General features: G+C 43.5%; 1 protein-coding gene across 1 annotated transcript in view; it reads left to right on the forward strand.

Annotated features, from left to right (window-relative positions):
• Positions 1-15881, forward strand: part of DGKK (diacylglycerol kinase kappa) — a 138327-nt gene extending 122446 nt beyond the window's left edge. The window contains exons 20-29 of the mRNA XM_054718529.1: positions 1796-1892; positions 2134-2241; positions 2895-3008; positions 3352-3486; positions 4652-4812; positions 5375-5516; positions 6735-6821; positions 11236-11346; positions 14030-14153; positions 15747-15881. Coding sequence (XP_054574504.1) covers positions 1796-1892; positions 2134-2241; positions 2895-3008; positions 3352-3486; positions 4652-4812; positions 5375-5516; positions 6735-6821; positions 11236-11346; positions 14030-14153; positions 15747-15826 — 1159 coding nt within the window. The 3' untranslated portion in view covers positions 15827-15881. The remainder of the gene's footprint in view (positions 1-1795; positions 1893-2133; positions 2242-2894; positions 3009-3351; positions 3487-4651; positions 4813-5374; positions 5517-6734; positions 6822-11235; positions 11347-14029; positions 14154-15746) is intronic.

Consider the following 15881-nt stretch of genomic DNA (forward strand, 5'->3'; position numbering starts at 1 on the left):
CTGAGGCAGAGGCCATTAGGGGCGATCAGGCCTGCAGGGGAGGGCAGTTGGGGCAACCATGCCAGCAGGGTAGGGCAGTTGGGGGCAAGATCAAGCTGGCAGGGGAGGGCAGTTGAGAGCAAGATCAGGACGGCAGGGGATGGCCGTTAGGGGTGATCAGGCAGGCAGAGGCAGTTAGGGGTGATCAGGCCTGCAGGGGAGAGCAGTTAGGGGTGAGATCAGGCCAGCAGGGGAGGGCTGTTGGGGGCAACCAGGCTGGCAGGGGAGGGAAGTTATGGGTGAGATCAGGCTGGCAGGGAAGGGCAGTTGGGGGCAAGATTAGGCTGGCAGGGGAGGGCAGTTAGGGGCGATCAGCAGGCAGGCAGAGGCAGTTAGGGGCAATCAGGCCTGTAGGGGAGGGCCGTTGGGGGCAACCAGGCTGGCAGGGCAGGGCAGTTAGGGGCAATCAGGCAGGCAGGCAGAGAGGTTAGGGGCGATCAGGCTGGCAGGCAGAGGGGTTAGGGGCAATTAGGTAGGCAGGCAGAGGTAGTTAGGGGCAATCAGGCAGGCAGGCAGGTGAGCAGTTAGGAGCCAGCAATCCCCAATTGGAGAGGGTGCAGGCTGGGCTGAGGGAACTCCCCCTCCCACTCCCGTGCATGAATTTCATGCACCAGACCACTAGAAATAATAATAATAATAATAATAATAATAATAATAATAATAATATAAGAAGAGATAAAAATATGAACAATAAAATGGCAATAAATACAAGCTATCAACAAGTGAATCTAAAAATCAAAATGAACAAAGAATCTAATGAACAAAATGAACCAATTAATAAAATAGAACCAGAGGCATAAAAACATGGAACAGACTGACGAATCTCAGAGGGATGGGGCGCGGGAAGAGATTAACCAAAGAACATATGCATATATGCGTACCTATGGACACAGACAATAGGGTAGTTAGTGAATAGTGGACACAGACAATAGGGTAGTTAGTGGGGTGGGAACTAGGTGGAGGAGGGTAATGAAGGGTTGGGGAAGGGAGACATCTGTAATACTCTCAATAAATATTTTTAAATAAATCAAAGAAAAGGATAAATAAAAACTCATAGTAAACTCTAGCCAACCTTTCTAGTGATTGTAAAGCCCTCTGCTTGTTTTGATCAGAGATCCTACAATCAGCAGGATCCTGTCCTTTCTACCTCCACCCCAAGTCTCCTGATATATTTGCCTGCCCCATCTTCTCTCCACTGGATCCTCCTCTATAATCTATCTAGAAAACTTAAGTCTAATTCTATAGCACTAAATTAAATTACTAATATACAGATCTCATAAAAATCCCTCCTCTTTGCCAGAAAAAAAAATGTGCTTCAAAGAAAAGGTCATATGTTTCAAATGAAATTGATTCCAAGAAGCTGAAATCTTGAGCTCCTAGAATGGTACTTGACAAGGTAGCTAGTGTCTACCAGCCAGCTACACTCAAAGCTTTTTATAAGCATTACTTGCTGAATATTGGCTGTCTCTTCCAAGTCTGAACCAATATCAGAAGCAAGGAAAATGGCAAACTTATGTACCGATAGGATGCTAAAGCATTCAAGGGGGCCAGGAACCCATTTCAGCAGATGTTTGAATGGAGACACCAGTTACACCATCCTAGCATATCCTCTTGTGTTTAGTTACCATTCAATATGACTCCTCTCTATATGAAGGCACTTGAGGAATAAAATGGTGTCCCCTCTTGCTTTTCCTCATCCATTTACCTTTATATTATTCACCCTGTGGCTACCTTTCTCTACTTTATCTCCCTGTAGTAGCCGCCTTAAGAACAAGATGTGGTATGGTCTTTTGGGAAGCAAAGAACTTTTGCAGCGCTCTTACAGGAACCTGGAAGAACGAGTGCACCTGGAGGTTAGTAGAAAAGAGGGTACTCTTTCCTGAACATGGGGGGAAAAAAAGAAATCTCATGACTTTGGGAATCAGCTTTCCCCTATATTCTTGCTTCTCTCTGAGCTTTACCTTTGATCCTCACAGCTCATGGGAGGAAGGCATGAAGATAGATTTCCATTTTATGGTTAGAAAATGATAGCATGAAAGAAGACAGAGCCCTTCCCCTATCTCTATAATGTTCCTTCACATTTCTATCTTTCAGTGTGATGGAGAAGCTATCTCTTTGCCAAACCTGCAAGGCATTGTAGTGCTCAACATTCCCAGCTATGCTGGAGGCATCAACTTCTGGGGAAGCAGCACAGAAACCACTGTAAGTATGAAATAAGGGACAGGGAGGGAGAAATGTTTGGCCCCTCTAAGATATCTCAGAAAGGAGAGTTGGACTCACTGGGGTAGAAAGAAAGTGGACAATGAGGGGAGAGGAGGTGGGCTGGGAACCTTTATTGGTAGCAGCTGTATAAGCAGTATTTTTATTAGCATTTCAGAATACTAAAAAAGAATCAACCAAAGACTCCAGGATCAGATCAATTCTTAGGTGTCACCTGGACTTTGAATTTTTCATTCCTCAGGCCTGACAGATCCTAATAAGGTTACCTAAGCCATGCTCTTTTCTCCAAAGAGGTCTGTCAATAAAATCTCCTGAGAAACCGGAAATGACCATTTCCTCTAAGCTCACTCAAGAAGGCCATGAGGCTAATGGGACTGGCCTTGGGCATTTATTATGCTAGATTAGACAGAGAGGGAACCAGCGCAGAGCAGTGATCTCAAAAGGAACTAAGAGTTATTATCTCAGTGCCCTTTTCCCAGGTGGGCTCCTGACCTCATCTTTCCCCTTTTAATATAGTTACACCACTCTTCATGAGCTAGAAAAATTCTCACTAGGAGCCTTCAAAGCATACCTGTTCTGTGATAGACAATGTATGGTTTCTCAAGTGGATATGTGACACAGTTCTTCCTCCTCAGGAATATGAGGTACCTGCAATAGATGATGGAAAGCTGGAGGTAGTGGCAATCTTTGGTTCTGTACAGATGGCAATGTCCCGTATCATCAATCTGCATCATCATCGCATTGCCCAGGTAGGCAGGGGCTGGGTTGGCACCAGAAAGGGACTGAGCTCTGTAGCTACAATGCAGGATATGGAGTTGGACCAGAAATTAATTGGCAATAACTGTCAGGGTGGAGTGTTGAGGTTATCTGGTGGACAGCAAGGTACTGGCGAAGGTTGGAGACAAAGGTGGTAGGGGCTGAAGGAGCAAAAAGCCCATAGATAGCAGGTATTTCATCCCTGAAATAATCTGATTTACATCCTTGCCAGTCTTGCTTCAGATACACATTATGGCCATGACTGTGGTATTATCAGATTGGTCTACAGTAGTTGCCTCATTTTTCTGCTCTATTCTCCCTCCTCTTCCCTGGCAGTGTCGTGAGGTGATGATAACCATTGATGGTGAAGAAGGTATCCCAGTGCAGGTGGATGGGGAGGCCTGGGTTCAGAGGCCAGGCCTTATCAAAATTAGATACAAGAACGCTGCCCAGATGCTGACAAGAGATCGGGTAAGAAAGGAAAGGCTTGTCTCGGGCTCCTGCATTGTCTCATGTACAACTCTTGCTGAGTACTGAATACTTCCAGTCAAGCAGAATTCCTCAAAGGGATGCGTGTTTGCTACTTCTATATAAGTCACCTCGGTTTCTTGCTAGAAATGTACACCCCGGGCCACACACCAGACCTAATGAATCAGAATGGGGATGGGTAGTTTCTGGGAACTTGCATTTTTAAACAACCCCCTCCCCAAGACATTCTGATATATACTGACATTTTCAAACCTCTGTCTAAGAGAGTGAGACAAGGAGCTTCCCTCCTATGGTTTTAGACAAAGCTGTCCTCTCTCCACTGCACATAGAGCTAAGACTTTGGGTAAAGAGAAATCTGTTCTTTCAACAAGAGATTCTTCATTGACTATGGTCTTTAGGCTCCTCTAAGGTTCCTTAAAGTGCTGCATTCATAAGTGTCACCCACTTCTGCTAAGCCATCTAAATCTAGAGAGGAGTCATTATTGATCATATGTTCAGTGCTTGGACGCTTTCTTCCATTCTGACCTGAAGACAGTCCATAGAAGCAGCAACAAAGAGGAGAGGGCAAGTCTAGTTTATAAACTGCCTACATTGTGGTGGACAGTTTAAATATATTATCTCAAATAGGTCCTCCCAACAATTTGATAACATAGATACACTTATTCCCATTTTATAGGTGAAGAAAATGAGGACCAAAGAGGTTAAATAACTTGCTAAAGGTCTTATAACCAGTAAATGATAGAAGGATGATTCAAAATTAAATCAGATATTTCTGGTTCTAAAGTCTATCACAACATATTGCTTAGATTTGGCAAAGAAGGGAACATGAAAGATGCTCCACTATCTTATTGATAATGGTGCAAATATATAAGAGTATCTGGAAGGCAGACATCTATCTGATTGAAACATATTGTCCCAAGACTCACAATAGTAACAACAACAGCAAAAACTAAAAGTGCCTAGTACAGAAGAGACATTGAATAAAATGATGGATATTTGTATAGGTGTGTAGTTGGGTGTATGGGGGGTGAAGGCCTTCTTTTACCTTTACCCATGATACCCACAAACTTCAGACTCACATACAGATCTGTCACATGCCCTCTTAGCTACAGAAATCATTAGGATCTGCCACTTTCTTCATCTCCAGGACTTTGAGAACTCAATGAAAATGTGGGAGTGCAAGCATACTGAAATTCAAGCTGCCTCTCAACCCCAGTTGGACTCCCAGGAATCTCAAGATAGCCTCTCTGATGAGGAGTATGCCCAGATGCAGCACTTAGCTCAGCTTGCTGAAAACCTCATCAGCAGGTAAGTGAAACTAGCCTAGACACAGGGCTGAAAATCCTAAAACGGGATATAGGAAGAAGCCGGTTTGTATCTATTGGCTACTGGGGAGCTTGTTCTCAGAAAGAAGTTTTACCCAGAGCTCTGAAGTTTGACAGAGACCCAGACAATCCAAATAGGAAATGGTCTTTGTGCTCAGCAATAAGCCAACTTGGACCTGTCCCATTAGACCCAGATATGAACTTTTATTTCCTCCTGTTTTCCCAGACCCAATAGGACTAAGAATGTTTATCCTTTCCCTTAAATATCAGCAGGGCCTTGGAGTTTCTGGAGTCATCTGCCCTCCTATACTATGGCCTCCCACTGTTCTGAAGCACCTACAACTGAGACAAGATAGACAAAGATGAATACCTAGAGTAGAGACAGGTTTTTGGCATAGATGGCTACCTAAAGAAAAATAGAAATAATAGGAGGTGCCAATTTGGGTACCCAGGGCTTTCTATTCTTAGCCAAGCCCTCACCAGCACCCCAGGACAGAAATCCTTCAGAACTACAGACTTATCTATCTGTCCTTGTTTTATTACAGACTTACTAACCTGAGCAAGGTCCACCAGCATGTATCTGTTCTCATGGATTCTGTGAATGCCAGTGCCAAAATCCTGGATGACACGTTTTATGGCCAAGACGGCAGCAATGAGGCAGGTGCAGCTTCCTGTACTCTGATTGAGGTACGGGGGCAAAGGGAAAACCAAATAGAAAAGGTGATGAAAAGGAAGGAAGGGGATACTTCCTAGGTGGCATGGAGAAATTGGGCAAATGATATGTCAGGAAATTGATGAATGGAGTGGAAGGGAAGGCAGGTATTCCTTGACTGTTACAAGTCCAGAGTGGCTACTAAGGGAATCCTATAGCAGATTTCATCATCTGAGACCTAGCCCTCTTCTCTGATAGCCACCTACCACACTGACCTTAGGGGGAAAAGGGCAATTAAATGGAGAGAAACTTGGCCTTGGCCCTTCTTAAATCCAGGTAACCTGTTAAAGCAACACCTGTCATTGAAACCTGAGCTCCAGGCTGCCTCCGTTTCCCTCTTAAAGGGAAATATCCAGATGAGAATGCTTTAATGCTTGATGTTAAATGTGCCATCTCATGACTTTACCCATTGCCAGAAGATTTATGGGATGCTTTTATTTTTAAAATATTTTTTATTGATTTCAGAAAGGAAGGGAGAGGGAGAGAGCAGTAAAAATATCAATGATGATAGAGAATCATTGATTGGCTGCCTCCTGCATGCCCCACATGAGCTTACAACCCAGGCATGTGCCCTGACTGGGAATCGAACTGTGACCTCCTGGTTCATAGGTCAATGCATAACGACTGAGCCATACCGGCTGGCCTATGTGATACTTTTAAAAAGTAATTTTAGTGCTAGGCAAATGATACCAAAGGGCCACATATAGAGACAGGGCTTCCTAAAATGTTGGTTACCTATATATTTGGGGCCAGTTCCTAGTTAGAGGAGGCCTTGAGTTTCAAGAAGAGAGAAGGTTGGGCCTAACTTTACCTACCATGGGAAAGGTACTGGTAGTTTTATTCCAGTGGCAGCAAGTAGCCTCAAGGTTACTCTTTGGTTTTCATAATTCCTATTTTCCTATGCCCATAGCACTTAATCAATGATGTCAAATGCCAAATTGTGCTGTCCCACTTCATAGGATATGCCAATACAACTACAGTAGTTGACAGCTGGCATCAGTTCTAATTTGGTTCCAGTGCGTATGCTGTACTAGTTGTATTATATTTTGAATATTACTTTTTTACCTACAGCCACATCCCACTAGCCTGTTCCTCCCTTCCCACAGAGAAGTCAGCTGCTGCATACTTACTAACCAACAACTCCTCTGTCTTTGTCCTTTCCCTTACTTTCTTTTCCATTTTTCTCCTCTCAGGCTCTAAGCAGAAATGATGCAGTCGATGTTACATTTAGTCTTAAAGGGCTCTACGATGACACCAAAGCTTTCCTGGAAAAAAACTTGGTGAGTGGAGGGGGTTGGAACAAGGGAGGGCAAAGTATCCCATCTGAAGATGATCATGATCTATACTTGGTTCTAGGGAATTGGAAGACCTGGAGGAGCATTTTAGCCAGGTGCTTAGCTGGCAATCCCTGCTGCGTTATACTCACCCAAGGTTGTCATTAACTGTGTCACTTCATAGGTTATGCTAATCCACTGGACTGCCATATCCTTGAATAAAAGTCTCCCCTTCTCCTTTGGCAAATGTCTCCTGGATCTAGGCCAATAAAAAGTAGGTTGCTCCCATCATACCTAAAACAGCTTTAGTAGGAAAAGGTGAGCTCTTTCAAGCTGCTCTGTATCTCCCACATACCTCTCTCACAATGACAACAGTATGGAATAGTGGGAAAAGTTGGGAGACTCTAGGTTCAAACTCCAAATCTGCTCCTTACTAACTATATTAGTTTCCTAAGGTTGATGAAACAAAGTACTAAACTCTGGGTGACATAAAACAAGAGAAACTTATTGTCTCACAGTTCCGTAGGCTAGAAGCCTGAAATCAAGGTATCAACAGGGTCATATTCCCTCTGAAACCTGTACTGGAATCCTTCCTTGCCTCTTCCTACCTTCTAGTGACTTGCTAGCAATCTTTGTTGTTCCTTGTCTTATAGATGCATTAATCCAATCCTCCATCTTCATGTAGTGTTCTCCCTGTGTCTCTCTGTCTTCAAATGGCCATCTTCTTATAAGGATAGCAGTCATACTGGATCGGGGGCCTATCATATTGCAGTATGACCTCATCTTAAAAAATGAATTACATCATCAATTACCGTATTTCTAAACAAAGTCACATTCTGAGATACTGGAGTTAGAATTTCAATATAACTCTTTGTTTTGGCAGGGGAGGGGAGGGGAGGAGGGGGGAGAACACAATTGAATCCATAACACTAGCTGTGTGAAATAATTTCACCTCTCTGGATCTCAGTTTCCCTATCTACAAAATAGAAATGGTAATCTCTACCTTTCCAGGTTGTTGTGAGGATTAAGCCAATTATTGTAAAACATCAGTTTGATAGATGGTAAATTTTATTAGCCTTAGGGAAAATGGACTGAGGCTAAATTTTTGAGCTACAAAAATAATTGCATGTTTCACAGAAGGCAAAGCCCATAGGCACACATGGTGAGTGTGCTCTGATGAGTCAACTGATCATGATTACCTCACTTTTGGGTTGGCTGTTAGGGCAATGTGGCAGGTGCTGTTCTTGCTTATTATCTAATTATGGTTTATTTGAAGAGGGGCTTCTGAGTTGATATTCCAAGAAGTGCATCCACTTCCCCTTTTCCACTTGCACATCTAATTGGCACACTGCACAGGCAGTGGAGTGCCTAAGGCAATCAGGTCAGGTTGACCCAGAATCTGAACCCCAAGCTAGAGTCTTTCAGCCTTAGACAATAGCAACAGAAATACCTTCTATATATTCGCAGAATTCAATGGCCTTGCCAGTTTGGGCAGCAGGAAATATGGGAACTTGGACTTTCATTGCCACTCAAACTTTCTTGAGTCTCATGGCATGAATATTGGTTCCTGCTAGCCAACAACCCAAATTGAGCACACAGCATATTTAACATAAGGCCTGATAAGGACCCCCACATACATACACACATCCAAATGAGACCAGGGGTCAGGCAGAAGCTAACTAAGAATGACCAAGTATCTTCAGAAAGGCTGTTTCATAGAAGGAGCATGGAGATAAGACTTATTTCATTTATCCCTAGCTGGTTTGGCTCAGTGGACAGAGCATTGGCCTGTGGACCAAAGGGTCCCAAATTCTATTCTGGTCAAGGGCACATACCTTGGTTGCAGGCTCCTCCCCAGTCCGGGCTCTGGTCAGGGTTCGTGCAGGAGGCAACCAATCAATGTGTTCCTCTCACATCAATGTTTCTCTCTGTCTTTTCCTCTCTCTTCCATTCTCTCCAAAAATCAATGAGAAAATGTCCTCGGGCAAGGATTAACAAAAAAAGACTTATTTCATTTGGGTGTTGTTATTTCTCCCCTTGAAGGAGGATACTACAGAGCTCACTGTTGGCAGCTGGATATAGATTTATGATAAAGTAAATACCACCCAGGAACTCCCACTTTCCTTATTTGGCAACCTCATTTGTGTTGGGACAGGAACCAAGAAATAAGCACCTAAGTCCTCTAAGTCAGTTTGCACATCTACCTCAGAGAAGAGTCCTGGACAAGTTTTCCACTGGAGCCAGAAGGACAGGAAAATAGAGTATAAGACTCAGGCCCACCCACCTACTATTTTTCAGAGCCTGAGTCTCCAGATGCCAAATATGAAGTCATTAGGAAACCATTTTATTGCTTTACTATTATGATTAGGAATAATTTTCCAAGGCCTGAAATTCCTTTTTTTTCTATACCTTTGGGTTTGACTACCAAAGTGTTGTTAGTAGGTATGCCCCTAAGGACTCCCTGCCCCTTCCCTCTTTACCTTGAAGTGATGGCAATTTCTATCTGACACCCATTCTCTCCCATCCCACTGTCATGTGTACACAAATGTCCTATGCATCTGGGCTACTTTGTATTGTCCTAAATCATTAGCTGTAAAACAAAATCAAGAGGTATTTGTTTCTCTCATATCCCATTCTGAGTGGTCATAACCTCCAGCCTCATCCCTCACTCATTCCACCTGCCAATTATTTGTGACAGTTGGCAAGGTTCCACTATGGCTGGTACATCAAGTGCCCACTACAAGAAGCCACATAAGGGCCAGGTTGAAAGTTGAGTGTATGTCAGGGGGGAAAGATGAGGCCAACTTAGAAAAGTTGAGTGTATGTCAGAGGGGAAAGATGAGGCCAAGTTAGAAAAGTTGAGTGTATGTCAGGGGGCAAAGATGAGGCCAATCGTGTCCAGGGTGAAAATATCAGCATGTATCTATATTCCCAGCTCACTATTTACTGGAATATGAACAATTTCACCTATGTTGCTGGTCTAGAACTTGGTTTGTCTGAGTTGGAGATTGTCCCAGAAGAGTCCATTTTAAGTCTCCCATGGACTGAGTAGAGTTCATTCTATGGGTGCTGGGAGTCGCTAAGAAATACTTAAGCTGTGTTTCCTGAACCTGTGGGACAAGCATTCTGAAACTCATTTCTTACTAAGAGTGAATATATAGGGGCTAAAGCACAGCCTGAAGAGGCAGGCCCTCTTTGCCAGGAGGGGAAATTGAGCCAATCTCTCTCTAGGTCTCTCCTTACTTCACAAAGAAGCATTTAAATTACAGTAACTATGTAATAAAGATTCCTCCTAGCATCCAAGTCACCCCACATATCTTTTATGAAGGATAAAGTGTGGTATAGAGGATAGGCTATAGTGTTAAACTGATCTGGGTAAGTCTAGCCATATTCTTTTTTTCTTTTCTTTTTTAATCTTTATTGTTGAAAGTATTACATATGTCCCTTTTCTTCCCCCATTGACCTCTTCTAGCCCGCCCCTACCCCCTCTAACCCTTTTAAGAGGGTGCCTGCATTTCCAGCTATCTCTCCCTGGCAGGCAGCAACTCTACTGCTTTTCACAGCCAGATGTCACGGGGCACCTTTCTCTGTTCTGGTGCTCTGGGTTGGAGAGCCCAGCTTAGGGTTTAAAGCCCAGAATTCTCAGCGGGAAACCCTCCCCCACACACACACACACAGCTGTGATATCCCTCTGGAACTTCAGCTGCTGTTTGTGGGAGCCTGGCCAGCCCTTTTGCACTTCTGCACTTCCTACCACTCTCTATGCAATCTTCACTTTCCATCCTTGGTTATCAGGGTTCTCTCCAGCTAGTCTTCAGTTTATTTTTCAGGATGTTTTTCTTTTCTGTATTTTAGTTGTATTTCCAGTTTGGTCCTGGGAAAGTGTCAGCATAGCCTCTACTTACTCTGCTGTCGTTTTGGAAGCTAGCCATGTGATTTTGAACACTAAACTTCTTTGAGTCTGTTTTCTCACTTAGAAAATTAGAGCAGTAGTACTTTGCAAACTATTGAAAAGATGAAATGAAATTCTGAATGCACAGTTCCTGGCATATAATATGTGCTCAAAAGTTGGTAGCTGTTATTTATAGAGACCCTTGTCCTGGACCCTAAACTGTAGAGGTATAATTCAATATTAATTGATCCTGGTCAAAGGGCCTTTCTGCTTGCCAAACTGAACATCTCCAGCCCCAAGGAGAGCCCCATCATTTTTCAGGGTCTCCCTATTGAGAAAGAAAAGAGCTCACTACACTTTTCCATTACTCCACAGCTGAAAAAAAGATGCAAGTTGGCACCCTGTTGTCTCATGGCCACTAGCAGAGAATAGGAGTGGGGCGGGGGGAGGGGGGCAGGGGGAAAGGAAAGAGTCTATGACGCAGGGTGGTAGGCTTTGGACACTCACTCTTTTTCCTGTCTTCACCAGTTGAGAAATGCTGAGGATGAGGCCACACTGCAAATCACCCTGGATGCCATGAATGAGGAGTTTGAAAAGCTATCTGAGATCAACTGGATGAATTCAGTCCTTTTTCCAGAGGTGCGTGACCTGAGGATTGGGAAATAAATGGGAAGAAGGATTATTCCTTGGTGCTCTACCTTCCAGTATGGGCCAAGACAATGACTGATACAGCAGAGGGAATCTAATAGTAGATTTTGGCTTTAGCTTAATGAGCCTCGTCTTCCCATCCCTTCATCATAAATATACAGGACAAGACAGAAAGCACATTGAAAAATCATATGGCCATGGGAAAGTAACCAGAAAGAACTATTCTGTGGAAGGAGATGATTGGGAAAGAATAAGCAAGTTTGTTTTTCTCTGTGCTGTTCTCCTGGCCACAATTCCCCTTTCCTGCTGAGTACGTGCTGCCAGGACTGAATTTCATCTGGTACATACCATTTTGACCATACCAGTAGTTTACAGGCAACCTCTGTTCTAAATGGTTGGTTCCCAGATCTTACTGGTAGTTAACTCTTCCAATTATCACCAGTTCCTCCCCATCTGGAAGAATAGTAGGCTTTCCAGTGCTTTCCTCTGTAGGTGAGTTGCTTAAAAGTAAATCAAGCATGCCACTAATGGCTACAACATAAAGGAACACTGTCATTTTTTGACAACTCTGAGTACTTTCCTGAGAATGAAAAATAGTCCCATTTAATAAATCAAATGACCCCAAAATGCTCACCTATTACTAGGTAAATTATTCTCTTTATGGTCTGATATAGTTTTTTTTTTAAAATTTCTGCACCATAGAATGGCTCATTTCAAACTGTAGAAATCCCTGGTTCCCCTACTCATTATACCTGTTTCTGGCTTCATACACCAATTATATGTATGTTGTGAGCAAGCCACACATGCATGTTTGGACTTGTGCAACAATCAGGTTATTGTTTAAGAGAAAAAGCCACATAAAACTTTAGGTCTTAAAGGATTTAATAACTTTCTCATATGCCTTTGCTGATGATTTTGCTGCTTTGGGAGGGGAAAACATGTTGTTATGCAGAAAAGGAAGCAAACTATTGGAGAATCTTATTTCTCTTATTACTCAGTGCAGCTATATCTGACCAAGCTCCCAAACTAAGCAACTGGACTGGATACTGAGAGAAATGAGAAAGATTGTCCATGGTCTAAAGCAGGGGTGGGGAACATCTGGCCTGTGAGCTGTATAAGGCCAGAGAAATCATTTGGTCTTGCACTGCCAAGGCATTAGGGGTGAGTTAATTAAATGTTTGACCAAATATAGCAGGTCAATTTTTAAGCTGTCAATTTTGTATGGCCTGTGAAGGATGTCATAAATATCCAAATGGCCCTTAGCAGAAAATAGGTTCCCTACCCTGGTCTAAGGTCTCAGTATGTGAGTTGGTGTGGCCTAGGGTCATGGTCAGCAAACTACGGCTTGCGAACCACATGCAGCTTTTTGGCCTTTTGAGTGTGGCTCTTCCACAAAATACCACGGCCTGGACGAGTCTATTTTGAAGAAGTGGCGTTAGAAAAAGTTTAAGTTTAAAAAATTTGGCTCTCAAAAGAAATTTCAATCGTTGTACTGTTGATATTTGGCTCTGTTGACTAATGAGTTTGCCGACCACTGCCCTAGGGCATAATCTCTTTTCTGGATTTCAATATTACCATAAAGATGAAGAAGTAAGGCTCTAAAAAAGGGCAGAGTGGTTTGAAAGAAAGCCAGGAAGATGTTGCTCATTCATGTGACACTAATCTTGCTCACCTTCAGACCACAGAAGATTCAGATCCGTTTTGGTGAAAAAAGCAGGATGACATTCAGTTATTCATTGGGCTTTCCAAGGCTTTGGCTGAGAGGAAAGGTCTTGTGCCCGTCCTTTAGGTTACTTCTCAAAGACAATTCTGAAGGCCCTGTATAGAGCTTTAGAGGAGAAAGGGTAAGTAGGAGCCAGAGCAGGAAGAGGATGAGGTCAGGGATATACTCTTCTTTTAATGTAAGGGATCCGAGGCATACATAATATTGAAGAGAAGAAAATCTCCAAGTTTCTTGGATTGTGTTTGGCTGGACTTTCTGGCAACAAGGTTAACTTCAGGATATGTTTTGCTGAGACCAGTAGTAAAACAAACACAGGTTAGAAGGAGTGAGAGGACTGGAAAGCTACACTGGAATTAAATAGCCTGAATAATCTATACAGCAAATAACCCACACTCATAATTAACAGCTATGTGTAGAGAACCTTCTTTGCATTCCAGACATGGAAGTAGGTGGCCTACGAGGCAGGTTCTTCCTTATAGCAAGGTATTTACCCAAGGGAATGAGTTGGGGCTTACCAAACCATATGTCTAAAGGAAGGAGTGAGTTTTTCTAATTCATGCAGAGATGCCATGTGCGCCAGCAGTGGCCCTAGCAATCTCACCCTACTAATAGTTAGATGCATGACTTCAGGTGACATACTATACCTCTTTGAGCCTCTGCTTCCTCACTTCTATAAGGGTAATAGTAGCTACTTTATGAGATTGTTTTGGGGCTTATATGAGAGCATTTATTAAAGTATCTAGCAAGGCACCTGGCAGAAAATAAGTTCTTGATAAAGAAAAGTTGCCTTCCTAGGGCATAGGACTAGAGGTGTCTCCCACACCTGGATAAATAGCAGATCTGCCTGCTTTCTGCCACCATCCTTGTTCATCATCTTGCCAGGCCTCCAAGAATTATTTCTGAATGTTAGGCAACTAATATTTTGACCTTCATCTTGCTGTGGTTTCCCAGGAAAAATCTTCGGACACTGACAGTAGAAACCTCGGATTGAAAGTTAAGTTCTCCAAATCGAGAAAGAAGAAGCTGGAAGAGGAAGACAAGCCTAAATCAGGCCAAGGAGTCCAGGGTTTTATTGGTAAGTCTCTCGCATAGGGATAGGGGCCACAAAGACCTCCACAACAGTCCTTGTACCTCCCAGGGAGCTGAAGCTCCAATTAGAAATGTTCACGGTTATGATGGTGATGGAGGAGGCTGCCTGAGAGCCAACCTTAGGCAACACTAAGCGATCTATTGGGAAAGGTATGAGTTAGAAAGTGACATGGACATTGGCAGGGGAAGAACCTGAGAAGGAACCTTGTGATGTGATCTCTGTGATGTAGACAGCTGATGAGAAAAATGCTAAGAGGCAGTTACTTTTCTGCTTGCCCTGTTCCTGCTCTGGGTTGATAAGTATGGCAAAATAACCATACTTAGATCTCTCTCCTAGTCAGCTACAACTATAAGATTTTAGTCCTGTTCCAGAAAACAGTATTATTTGAAATGGGTCGGGGGTATCAGTGCTAGGCATCCACAGGGTCAGGAACAGGTTTCATGACATCCTATCTAATAATAGAGTAACATGTAAATTACCATCACTCCGCTATGCCCACAATTGGGCGGTGGGAGGCTGGGGGGCGGGACTCGGGGTGGCCTATCCGGCCATTGAGAGGCACGGATCTGCTGCCACTGAGGGGGGCTACCCTGCTGTTGAGAAGCGCAGGGGGCGGGACTCCCACCCCCTGTGCCTCTCAACGGCCAGATCCACGGCCTCTGAGGGGGCCTGCCGTGGACACCCAGCTGCGCCTCTCAACGGCAGGGTAGCCAGGTGTCCGCGGCAGTCCCCCTCAGCGGCCGCGGACCATCAAAAGTGGGGGAGCTGGGTGCCTGTCTGCCAGAGGCTTCTGAAAGGCCTGGTGCACCAGCGGACAGGCACCCAGCTCCACCGCGAAAAGCAAAAGCGTGTAGGGGACCCTACACGTGCATGATTCAATCATGCACTGGGCCTCTAGTATATAAATATTTTTATTCACTATCTCTTATAGTAAGTCCCTGTAAATACAACATTTCTATGTTGCATTATTTGAATTTTGGTTCCATCCCATCTTCAAAATTGAACTTATACATTATTGATATGTCAGTGAGGCTCAAAAGAGGTCCTCTTAAAGTTGTCAGTTATGCTAACTCTGATGTCAATGTTCTCACCTAAATTTTGGCCCTAGACAACCTAGATGCTTGAGAGATAAAGCAATAGTGGACATAGGGGAAAAGGGATGGAGGGTATCTGTTTGTTTCATTTTTAGGAAATGAGAGTTTGCACAAATGCCAAGAGAGAATCTCCTGGACCAAGCTGTATTTTCTAAAGTTTGGTCCAAGGTGTTTGATTTCCTAAGAATCTGCCTGTTGGGAGATAATGGTATTTAAGAGTCTGAAGTTCCATGGATTTTCACGTTCTGAGAACTCATCCCACTTGTGTTTGGCTTACATAGTGTCAGCTGGATTTTGTGTGTGTGTGTGTGTGTGTGTGTGTGTGTGTGTGTGTGTGTGTGTGTGTGTGATGGTTCAGAGATGGTGGGTACAATAGAAACAAACCAGTCTCTCTTCTTTGTTTGCTCTCTTTGTGATCCATACATTTGCACATCTGGCAATGTGCGAACCTCATTATTTCTATATTTGTGTGTTTTTTCTGAAGGAAATTTGTGGCATCGCAGAAATCGTGAAGATGAAGCAAAAAATGATGACCCCCCAACATCATCAAGATCTCAACTGTAGCCTTTAAAAGCTGGAAGGAGAACTCACAACATTTAGAATTTTACTAAAAAGCTCT

This window comes from Eptesicus fuscus, chromosome 1, assembly GCF_027574615.1.
Source record: "Eptesicus fuscus isolate TK198812 chromosome 1, DD_ASM_mEF_20220401, whole genome shotgun sequence".
In the NCBI taxonomy this organism is placed as follows: domain Eukaryota; kingdom Metazoa; phylum Chordata; class Mammalia; order Chiroptera; family Vespertilionidae; genus Eptesicus; species Eptesicus fuscus.